The following is a 12,784-nucleotide window of genomic DNA, read 5'->3' as shown; positions in this document are numbered from 1 at the left end:
AGTGTAGAGGACTGTATATTTAAGGTAAATACAAAATACAAACTATAATGATGGTTACGTTCGGTGGTCTCGAAGTCAAGTCCAATATGGCACCCGTCCGTCCTTCCTGTCATCGGTGTTGCCAGCGCGTAAAGGCCATAAACACCCACGCGAGGCATAGACAAGCATAATATTATAAAGAAAAACATAATCAGGAATAGAAATATTGGAATGGACTGATTATAACAAAACCTGCGACTGTAGAAAATAATTTAATTGCTTTATCGTTTAGAACACTCACACGTCCTGAACATGTTAATCTAAATTAATTCAACCCACTCTACTTGCAACGTACTATTCGGCATTGTTAATTTAGTAGACTTCGTGTCGTAGCTAACCGAAAGTTATTCGAGCAAGTTCGCTTCAAGCTCAGATTATAGCTAAACTCTACATATAAATTCTCATTTGCAATAATTTGTTCTAGAAGTTTTGTAATATAGGTACGTAGGCCAGCCATTTTTCAGTAGTTGCCAAAAGCTACGCGATTGTAGACTTGCGTAGGCATGAGCTACGTGGGGGCTACGCCGTAGGCACGTAGGTCTACGATACAGAAGCTCTACTGTTTTGTTTTTTTTTAATTGAATGTTTTAATAGCGAATAGTTATTGTTATTCTTAAGTTAAATATAGTTAATATTACATATTAATAAACTTTGGGAAATTAATTGAAAGTATCTACGAAACTGTAAAATACTGAAAATATAAATGTTTTATGTATTTCGTTATAATTTAATTCTGTCACTCATTAGTAATTCCATGGTTAAAATGTACATTTACAAAACAAATGGCGGGGTGTTCAGTGTAACAAAGAGGCGTGGAGCGTGAGGAGGCGCCGCGTCCGGGTGACCCACAACCGCAGGTGTCAGCCGCGCCGCCTCCGTGGGCCCGACGGATGCGACCAACTAAACGTGCTATTTGAATAGAACTAATGACTCGGGCTTACCTCGGTTAAGTAATGGGTGCATAGTTTTGTTGTTGTTATATTATTTTGGCCTATAAAGATATGTAATATGTTTCAAAATTATGTACATTTTAAAAGTTTAGTGTAAGTTTTTTTTTAAATGCTTTTCTCAAATAAACATATATTGGATTAAGTTTCTACAATTTGGATCAAATAAAGCAATATTTAATTTAGAATGTCGCGACTAACTGTAATAACGTTTAATAAAACAAACCGTATACTAAAAACGCTAAATTGATCGCTCAAAGAACAATTCCTTCCGCCACATTATTTGTATTGAAGCGAAATTGGCGGCGTCGTTATACCGCATTCCGACCGTTTTGAGGTCAATTCGGATGGAAAGATTCCGTTCGCAGATGGCAGAGCACGCCGAAGACGCTAATGGTTGTATTAAGCTTATTTGTGGCGCTTATATATTTTATAGCGATGTATATAGTTTGTGTTGGATGGTGTTTCTACTGTTTATGGGCGGCAGCGGCACGGAACCCGACATGAATTATTAATACTAATTAGATTGTAGCCCACAATGCTATAAATATTAATTATTTATTTATAAATAATATAATTTATTTTAATAGTTTGCTTACATATATTACAAAAGGGAAGCCGGCAGGAATCAGTTTATAATTTATATGGACCCTTTGCCACTGATGGACGGTCGTATCGCTTACCACCAGGCGAAAGCAAGCTCATCTCGTCATTCAAAGAAATAAAAAAATATGTGGTTGAATGAATACTAGACTTGTATAAGAACTCGGATATACGAATCGATACAGTTCTGGCGTAATTTGTACGTGGACTTACAAATACGCTGTCGCGAGGACGAGCTCTAACGACCTCATATGTGCCACAACTGTGATAGATTAAGAAATTGTAAAAAGCGACGCTCGCCGTATTTACGGTGCGAATTATAAATAATTGCACGATAAAAATGCCTATTTAATAATTAATAATCGTATGCAAATTTGTACGATTAAAGCGAGACTGGCAAAGTTACATACTGTCACATTACAACTTTTCAAAACTGTTTATTGTTAAATATCTGTTATCTAAAGTTAATAATAGAAAACTTTTGTATAAATCGTTTATCTCCATAAAGGGAAAGAGGGCTGGGAAATTGATGAATGTGCAGTCCAACTTAAGATTGAAAATAATTTTAGTTTCAGACTTTGATTGAAACTTGCTCTGGGTATTTTCTTGAAGTTTTTGTGTTAGCATTTTTGTGATGTATATTATAATTTGTCTTGAAAATACAATAATTGAGTTCTGCACCACTTTTCAATTATATAAATGAATAGCATAATATATTATATAGCTTTATACAGTATCTAATATATCGCGCATATTTAATAACTTGCTCGTCTGCGTAGGTACTTCTCACGAAACTAGATTTCGCGCGTTCCTATAAAACACATTTACGTTGTTAATTGAAGCGTTGAACGGTTTTCCATGTTCAGTATCAACATCGAGATCGTAGTTTTAACCGTTCGATATTTATTTTCATTAATTATTGAAAGCTCGCGCGGAGTCGTCTGTGTACGTACAGGGCGGCGCTCGACGAGGTCTAGATTTTCAAACGTCATTAACATCGGCGACTTGAGTAGTCTGTCTAGTTTGTTGCTAACGTATCTAAGTTTCTCTGTTACTTCAACGTACCTGTACGTTGCATGTTTGATTAAATTTGGCTAAAGTTTCGACATATTGCTCTCGGTACGCTGTTATGTTATTGTGACTGTGCGTTGTATCGATTTTGGTAATTGACTTGATTGTCTTTGGCTCGACTTTGTGCTTAATTTCATCATACTTTTAAGCAGTGTTTCTTAACATTTACTGGATAATTATTTTGTGTTTAAATTAATCAGAAGCTTGAGAAGTTAGGGGATATCGTGTGATAACTATTCTATTTAATATAAAAGTATTCAATCAAAAGAAAACGTCACAAAAACTATGCCAAGAAACAATTAGCAAGATTTTCCGCACACCGCAAACTGCCTTCACGGCTGATGAATGGCTCCCGTGACGAGGGGGCTGACGCGTCGTGTGCGACGCTGGACCGGTGCCAACCGCCAGCGCTGATCATCCCTCATTCAAAGCTGCACCGCTACAGGCGATTCAGATGCTAGGTCTCTTTAATCTGTCGTCGAAATTCATGGATTTATTGGATTTTAAGAAAGACACACAGTGAAACGAGTGATTAATAGAAGTAGTTTTTATACTAGTTAACCTTAGTAACCTTAAAGCTAAATTATTTTATGAATTGCATAGCAATAATGAAGCAACATTAATTTTGGACCTATCCAGAAGCTAATTATTTATGGTATTTTTACACAATGTTATTTATATTATGTAGACTCCTTCTACACATAACTATTATCAATATAAATCAAAATACTAGTATCATAACATAAATACAGATACAGAAATAGACATAACGTACATTTTATACAATCGTCACGCAATCCAATTTCCACGAAAAGTACATAAACAAACCGTTTTTCACGGTTTGAACAGAAATATCGGATTGCGAGCTATAAATTCGATTGTGCAGTGTCCGAAAAAAGTGAAAACAGATACACGCACGCCATGGGAACCGTTTGATAGATGACATACATATGTTTTCAAGCGGATTGGTCCGCGCGACCGCATGTGCGTGCTCGTACGATGCGACGTCGCGGTATCGCGCGGAGTTATTGCCAACTGATGGTGTTTTGAACGCGTCCCGTGTTTGGCTTTATTTTATTCGTATACCATATGTTGCCATATTTCTATAGTTTTGTGATGGCATAGTATTTTAATCTATTTTTGGTTATATTTTGTTTTCTAAACTTAAATTCTCTAAGGTTTACTAGTAGTATTAAACTGTATACAAGTGTTAATGATGCTACAAGAAAGTAATTTCACGGAACATTTCAGTCCTAATTTAATATCGTTCGATGAGGGATGCCTTTGGATAAATTAATTTAAATTATACAATAACATAATAAATTGTTTGCAAAGACTCTCCTTATATCCAAACTTATTTAAAGTTCTTAAGACAAATGTGAAGAATGAAATATCGCAAAGTTATAATTGCCACGGGTTCATATTAAATAGTGTTACGGAGAAGTGTCAGCAAATAAGTCTTGAAAAGTTTCCAATACAGTTCTAAACAACTGTACTTATTTGTTGTTTTACCTCAATGAATTATTGGGTAAGATATCAAACTCAATGGAGAATAAGTGACTACTTATGCCACACTACGTTATATATACTACTATAAATAAGAATGTTTATGGCTCATAAAATGTAACGTATTTTGATATTGAATACTGTTCAATAACCACAGAGATTATGTTGAATTTTTCTAATCTTTTAATAATGGATAATTAAGGGTTGTATTTCAATGGTTAACAACTTTCAATTGAATTCATCCGAAGATCAAAAAATCTGCGCTAAATAAATTTCTCAAATGTCCTAAACACCACAATCGCCTACAAACATACCCGGATAAAACGTATATCCGACAAATTACAAACCCGACACGCGAACGCAATTTCACGGTACTGCAATATACACAGAAGATATTGCAGCGTGGCCTGTTATCCGCCAGATTTATTCAATCTCGCAGGGAAGTCCCTTGTCTCCTGCCGCCCGTGTTTCGCACGCAGTGAAAACGAGCCGGTCCACTTTCGCATGTCAAGCCGTGTCACACGAGCGTTTCAATTAGAATTACATGAGTGTTATACTGATATAGAACGCCTAAAATTGTTTTACGAGTGATATAGGGATGCTGGTGAAGGGATCCTGGTACTAAACCAGTATAGTATAGTACAAAAAGAGATATCTGTCAATAATACTTTCCTTGACATAATTTTGAAATTAGTAGTTCCAAAAGCAGATTAATGTATATACCTAGTCTTGCCATAAATATTGTAATAAAGAAAAAAGAAAATTGTTAACTGCAAATAACATTTATTACTTTTACAGTGTGTCAGTTTAATACATAAATATAAAACAATTAAAAATATAAAAAGCTTATTCGAAGTGGTCTCCATTGGCTGCAATACAGTCCTTTAAACGATGAGGCCAGTTATCAATAGAAGCACGCACTCTTTCCATGGGAAAATTCTTCACTGCCAATCGTATAGATTGTTTTAGGGACTCAAATTATCATGGCGTTTAGAGCAAGCTGTACTCTCTAAAACTGACCACAAATCATAATCCAGCGGATTAAGATCGGGACTAGACGACGGCCAGTCTTCAGCTCTGATGAAGTCCGAAACGTTCGATTCCAACCAAGACTGCGTGGACCGAGCTTTATGACCCGGCGCCGAGTCTTGCTGGAAGGACCATACTTGGTTATTGAACATGGTGATGTTAAGGGGCTTAACTACCTTCTCAAGAATGGTATCTTGATACACTTGTGCCGATGTTTTGATACCTTTTTCACAAAATATGGCTCAGTCACTCCTTCATAGCTAACACCCCACCAAACCATCACTGAAGTCGGATAATGTCCACGTTGCACTCTGTCGACTAATTGGGAAGCTTCCTTAGAGCTTTGAGCATAAATACGGTCATTTTGTTTGTTAAAATGTTGCTCAATTGTAAAAATTTTCTCATCCGTAAACAAAATTTTTCTGTGACCTCCCTTTGCGTACCGCTTCAGTAGTTGTTTCGATTTTACCACCCTATTCTTCTTTAAATTATCAGTTAAGAAATGGCCAGTGCGTCTCTTATAGGCTGCAAGTCCTAAGTCATCTTTTAAAATACGCGACATGGTTCTAGGTGCTATCTTCATTTCCCGAGATAAAATCTTTTGCTTTCGGACAGGATTTCTTCGAATTCTTTCCTTACTGCTTTGACCACCTTTTCGTACGAACACTACGTGGACGGCCAGATCTTTTCTGTCACAAACAGAGGAGGTCTCATTGTACCTATTAATAGCCCGGTACACAAACATTTTACTAATACCAAGTGTATGGAGAGTTTTAAAATTGCATTTGGCTCCATACCTACTTTGTGTAATGCTATCACAGCGATTCGGTTCTCTTTATCACCCCACACCATTTTAATATCGCAAAATATTTTACAATGTATTGGCGCCAAAATGAGAAAACACAATGAACAATCGTATAAAAATGACAGATTCGAAATTCAAATGTAATATTTTTTTATAATTAAGTGTAACAGTATTTATGGCCAGACTAAGTATTTACTCCCAATGCCTTACAATAGCGAAAAGCTAAGATATCAATGTATATGGTGTAGTCAACGATAAGGAATAACCAGAATTAAAATACTTACACAAAACGGTAAATATCCCATTATAGTATTCTGGAATACGTCTCCTGGGAGTTAGTCGTAATGACTAGGTTTTCATAGCGTGTACGGTCGCTATTCACGCGTGTACTGCTCGCATCTTAGACCTTCATTGTATGGTACAAAAAACGTTGTATAAGCTACAGGAAAGACTGAAACTATAAATCTAGCTAAGGTAATATCGGCCCTATTAACCTTCAAAATCTTTGTATCAAATATATTTGTTGAACTGTAGACAATTATGACTATTTTACCACCTACCTTCGAACTATTTTAGGTACGTTAAGCGAGGATGTTTTGCAGAATTTATGACTATTTCCTAATTATTATTCATGTTTCTCGTCGTGGGCGGGCGCAGGAATGGCGTAGATACGAATAGTACTAAATAATAGCCGCAGAGACTATTAATTTTACCTTCTGATTTAGTTCAACTAATAAAGGCAAAATAGACTGGATTTAATGATAACCTTTTCAACATGCCAAACAATAAATGCAGCTCTCTGTTACTTTCTTAAAATTAAATAAAACTCTCTTTCTTACTAATGAAGAGTACAATTGTGCTAGAATTAAGCTTTGAATAGCTTAATAAGCAATCTTGTAACATATTACTCGAACATGCAAAGTAATGGTGTTCATCTTTTCATTTCGGCAAAAAATACAATATGTTGAAACAAAAAAAATAAAACATAATAAAACGCGACCTCGTACGTCACGAAAGGGAAAACAACACATACACAATCCGTACGACAGTAGCTATTTGAAGGGAACAAGAAAACGACAATCACCCGATGCGATGCGAAATTTTTCGCGCGAGAAAAGTGCCTCAGGCCAAACATTGATAGAAATCAGTGGCGCGAGTCGCGTACGTATTCAATATAGCGGACGTATCGAAACAACGGCACCGATGAGACGGATGGAATTTATAGTGATTTCATACGACACAGCGGCGCGCGCCACCTGACGCTTCGTTGGCTCAGGACTTATGGGAAATGCGAAATGTACGCGTATATCGTGATAGGAATACGAAGTTTATTTGCTATAGATTTTTTTGATTTGTAGTTTGTCACGGAATTCAGTACACTCCAATTAGACTGAATATTATTTCAAAACTCTCAAATTTAGATTACTCGTCTTGATCACATCTACAATCGCACTAATTTTAGAGACTAAACACGCTGCGCCGTTAGAGTAATTATTAAATACGAGTACACATATCTAAAGCAAACGAGTAAACTGAGGCATAATACACAATTTAAAAAATGGCAACAATTTTTACGCTTGAATGAAGTTCAATCGAAATAAACTTATACCGCCCACAACGTCTTCCTATTTATTCGGTTTTAAGGTGGTAGCTCAAGGTCCATTTCATACATTTTGTTTCGGCTTTAATCTGGGTAACTAAACAAGTATTGGCAAGTAAAGAATTTAAATTCACGTCTAGTTAGTGATTAGTTCTCGTAGTTGAAAGAAAAAGTAAAAATAATTAATAATCATGGATATTTCGGCCTTTAAAATTTAATATGACGAAATTTTAAAGGCAGAAATATCCATGATTATTAATTATTTTTACATTTTTCTTTCAACTGCGAGAACTAATCACTAACTAGACGTGAATTTAAATTCTTGCCAATACTTGTTTAGTTACCCAGATTAAAGCCGAAACAAAATGTATGAAAATGGACCTTGAGCTACCACCTTAATGAACACATTTCAGTCAATGTTTTTTGAATAACATTCGAGATCGTTTGATGTCAATAGTTTTGAGAATTTCACTTTTATTGTGTTTGTATTTTACATGAGAAATTCAATCATACGAGAAGTTTTATTGGTTGACACTTGTTATAAACTACAGCTTTGATATCTATTTTCTTTGAATCGTTTAAAGTATATCTTAATAAGAATTCTATTCAAGCTAAATAAAAAAAATGGATTTGCTAAGAATTTAGCGGCAGTTTCTCACGGAGCCGATTGTTGTTGATAATATTGAATCACTTTGGGCTCGTAAAATGTATTTGTTTAGGGTCTGCGTGTTGTGTATTTACTAGTGTTTGATGTATAAGACAAAGGTATAAAGAGTGTCCGCGTTATTTAATAGAATTACGTGCAAACTTCTAATATACATATAATGATAGCAGATTGATTTGTTTACAATTTCCATCAAAAAAAGCATATTAAGATTTTTGCTTTCATCAAATATGTAGAAGTTAACTACATACATTCTACGTATTTTGAACACATGTTATATAAAATAAATGCAAGTTGGATTTGTGAAATTCACATTCAGTCGAAACGTGCAGGCAATACGGAAGTGACCGCGCGATCTGACGACAATTCGACACAATCTCTGTTATTGAATGTTGACAATGACGCGGAATGAATCGACTGCGTGGCCTTTATCCGTTTTTATGGTTTATTTGATTTTCATAAATTGATAGTACGGTCATACACTTGGGTATGTCGTTTTCAATATTCAATAGTAGAGGTATTTTGTATACTAGTGTCTATATCCCGTTAATAGTATTTATTTATGGTACCAAGAGGAAATCATAGCAATTCATACAGTCCAGTTCCTATCATGTCTCAAAGACTACCTGATTCAGTAATCGCGCTTCACACCTGAGAAATATCATATTATTTCCTGTCTACATATTATATTCGATTAAGTATAATATTAAAATTTTCGTGGATATCCGACTTTTCTTTATGATTTCTGAATTTATTTGAATTCTAGAGTCACATAAAAGTGGTATGAAAAGAGAATGGATACGTTTTATCGCTAAATGCAGTTTTGGGTTGAATAAAAGTTTCCACCGACCCGCTAATGAGGTCGCCAAGAAGCGCACCACTCGCATTGGAGTTTTAATAAATTTGCAAGTATAATTTGGCCACATAAAAGACTGGGAGAAAAATTGACGCGACGGATAAGGATTTTGTAATTAAGTTGAGAATGAAAGGTTTTATGCATGTTTAATGTAGTAGTATAAGAAAGTAATTGAAATTGGTACATTAGTTTATTACATACATCTTGCTACAAAATGAAACGTCATAAAAACAAGCATTGGACCATTGTAATGGGCGTATGATTCAATTTCCTGTTTTATTATCATAGAGCATAAAAAAAATGGTGAAGTCTTATCTTTATATTGTGTTATATTAAATAAGCCATAAAAATACTTTTTAAAAATTATAAACTACAAAAAATTTGATGTTACACATATTGTTATTAAGAATAGGAAGAAAACTGTACAAAAAGTACCAGTAGGTGGTGAAAATACAGATTTTGGTACGCGTCGTATGCCGCATTAAACGCTGCCGGCACACGTCAGAACAAATTGCATCGGTAATGGAAAACAAGTTTCGCGTGTGCTCGTTCGCCGCTACATAGTCAAAAACTGGTCTAAACTCGAAAACCGTTTTAATGGTTTTCGTTACTTGCTATGATCCGACTGAAATAAGTAATCATTTATCAAAGCTAAAGATGTTTGAAGTCGATTTACCAAAACATTTATATTCACGTATTTTAATTAGCAAACTTATTGCGTTCGTTTCGATATATTTGTCATACTATTTTAGTGTAATTTAAAAACGTTTGTATTTAATTTGACCTGTTGAAATTAATTATAATAATAACGTAATGAAGATACTAATAAACTCTCCTAATATAAATAAAATTATGAATTGCGAATACAATATTAGACTATAATAAATAATGTAATTAAGCTACAATTTAGTTTATCAATTGTTTTAGGTTCCGGCAAGTCGTACACGATGATGGGCTCCCCGGGGCGGATGAGGGCGGCATCATACCGCGGCTCTGCGACGCGCTCTTTGAAAGAATCGCGAGACAGCAGACGCCGCCTACGCTCACCTACAAGGTAATGTATTCCTATATTATAAAGCGGAAAATATTTGTCTCTATTCGACAAATTCTGTAGCTACTGCACTTATTTTGTAAATTGTCTGCAAAAATGGACCCTAACACGGGCGGAGAAGGGTCAAAGCTTGTATCTGGTATAATTGTACACGAAATGAATTTAATTGAAGAGCTTTAATTGAAGAGCTTTATAATTTAAAATAAGTCTACTGTTACTAGTCTAGTTACACGAAATAGCCTTTAGCTTTGATTCATTTGATACTTAGCAAATTCGAGTATAATATTTACAAAGTTTAACTTAAAACTTAATCAAACGTTATTTTAATTCAATTAAGAACTAAGCATCAATATATATGTAATACTGTGGACATTGTAGCTAATATTCTCTCTGCAAGAAGATTTGCAAAATATTTTTTTTTTCGGTCTAATCCTCTACGTCTGAAGAATTAATGTAATCTAGTTAGGCGGACTGTAGAAACCATACCTACACTTCTACCTATTAATCCTTTTTCACTCCTATATACGCGGTGACTAAACGAAAAAGGATTAGTCTAGAAGTCGGGGCTTTTCGGTGCTATGGCCGGGAAATTTAATTAAGATTTATACATATTTAACATGTTTGGAAAGGTCAGTGCTTTTCGTGTTGGTAGTGAATGTTTAATTCTGTGATAATAGTGTGTTTTAGTTGTTAAATGTACAGTAATTCGGGATTTGAAATCTCATTCGTCTCGTATGCGTAGTTTGTTGATAGTTTAGTGATATTTTTGTTAACGCGAATGTTAGACATTGAAATAAAATTATTTTAAGGTAAATATTGTAACTTTGACTGTTCGGACGATCAAAATGACCATGAATGTTTTGCAATCTTCGAAACTTCGGGAAAAAATTACAACGTAGAAAACCACGATCAAATCCGTAAAATATTTTTATTTTAATAGTTGATAGTTATTTATAGTTATGTATTGCTACATCATCGGGGACATTGGATTAACATAATTTTTAAGCGTGAGGCAAATTTGTTGTATTTACTAAAAACAATATAAAAAAAAAATCAAAAAATGTTGATAAGTTTTATACTGTAAAACACTTTATTTCCAATATCTATATTTATAAACACTTTTAGATAGATTATGTTTTCAATATGTATTTTTATGACCTAAATTAAAGTTCAAAATTGTCTGAATCATATTACAAGCATATGTTAAACAAAACACCGATGATCGTTCATCGTATACAACAAATATGATTCCTTTGATGTTTGTTTACATTTACCTTTAATGATGTAACAAATCACAGACCGTGTCAACAATGTAGGTTAATTTACTTTATAGTTTACGCAGTACTCGGAGCAACCAATCGCATGCAGTCTACGGTCTTGTAAATAAAATGTGTGAAACCCAATTTCGTAATTTTGTCAGGCTATTCTTGGTTGTATAAAATTGGGAATTTCGCAACGTTGGTATTTGTTTTTTGGAGCTATTTATCCATAGTTACTATGCTTCGAACCATTGATAAACTCCAACTCAAAAGTAAAATTAGATCATTTGTCCTTTTAGTGTCGGAAACTATTTCAACATTTAGTCAGGTAAAGAATAAAAAAGAAGATAATAAGACTTACTAATTTTATAGATTTGTTTATTCCGTCACGGATATTCTACAATGTATCAATCTGATGTCAAGTATAATGCAATTAAAAAACAACGTTAACCACCGAGAGACGTTGCGTACCACGACGGTTGCCTGATTACTCCGCTATCCTCACCACCAGTGGTGATGGGCCCATATAACCAGATTCCTGTCGGCTTCTCTTTATGTAAAATTTATTTAGAATCTAATCAGCATTAGAACGATTTGCAGACCGTATTTATGTCGGGTTCCCTTTTGGCAAATTTAATCTTTCGCGCGTTCACCGTTATTAAAATTACTTTATTTTATTTTATAGGCTAGTAATTATGATGATTTGCTGTTCAGGTGGAGGTGTCCTACATGGAGATCTACAACGAGCGCGTGCACGATCTGCTGGACCCGGAGACGACGCGGCGGTCACTGCGCGTGCGCGAGCATGCTGTGCTCGGTCCGTATGTGGACGGACTGTCGCAGCTTGCTGTTACATCCTTTCAAGTTAGTATACTTATTATGATATATCTTGTTTCTGATGTGATCCAGGATGATTGCTGAAGTTGCTTGCCTCTGGAGTGAGAGTTATTAAGCACGAAAGATGGTAAACGAGACTATCAATTTCACAGAGCAGTTAATGCTAAGGCTGATGTATAAATGTAAAAATTTACAAAATGTTATAAGTAATCTTAGAAAGCATTTTGATCCAGATTACTAAATAAAATCAAAAAGTTTTGTTCGTTTCCGATAAGACTCCCTATAAGTTTGTCCGCTAGGTTTGAAGATATTGCTGTCAAAAGAGTAATATTCTACGAAGATAACTTTGACCCAACGATTGACGCGCGTTATCAATCCATGAAGTTCATGTTTTATCGAGGCCAAACATCTAGAAGAACTTTCGAGTCTCTTGATTGGTTGGTAACTTTCCACCCTGTCGTTTTTAACAAAATGGCTCACTTAAATCGCTTCGAATGGCGAATGGCTGACGTCGATG

At 34.9% G+C, this 12,784-nt stretch overlaps 1 protein-coding gene across 2 annotated transcripts in view; it reads left to right on the top strand.

The window, feature by feature from the left end:
* The window catches only part of LOC115441463 (kinesin-like protein KIF13B), a 185,759-nt gene that overhangs the window by 127,339 nt on the left and 45,636 nt on the right, over positions 1–12,784 (top strand). For both annotated transcript variants that reach the window (XM_030166263.2, XM_030166259.2), the window contains exon 5: positions 12,145–12,294. In XM_030166263.2, coding sequence (XP_030022123.1) covers positions 12,145–12,294 — 150 coding nt within the window. The remainder of the gene's footprint in view (positions 1–12,144; positions 12,295–12,784) is intronic.

The sequence above is a fragment of the Manduca sexta genome, chromosome 25, assembly GCF_014839805.1.
Source record: "Manduca sexta isolate Smith_Timp_Sample1 chromosome 25, JHU_Msex_v1.0, whole genome shotgun sequence".
NCBI classification, from domain to species: Eukaryota; Metazoa; Arthropoda; class Insecta; order Lepidoptera; family Sphingidae; genus Manduca; species Manduca sexta.
The sequence above is the reverse complement of the archived record's forward strand: the minus strand, read 5'-3'. Positions and strand labels throughout refer to the sequence as shown.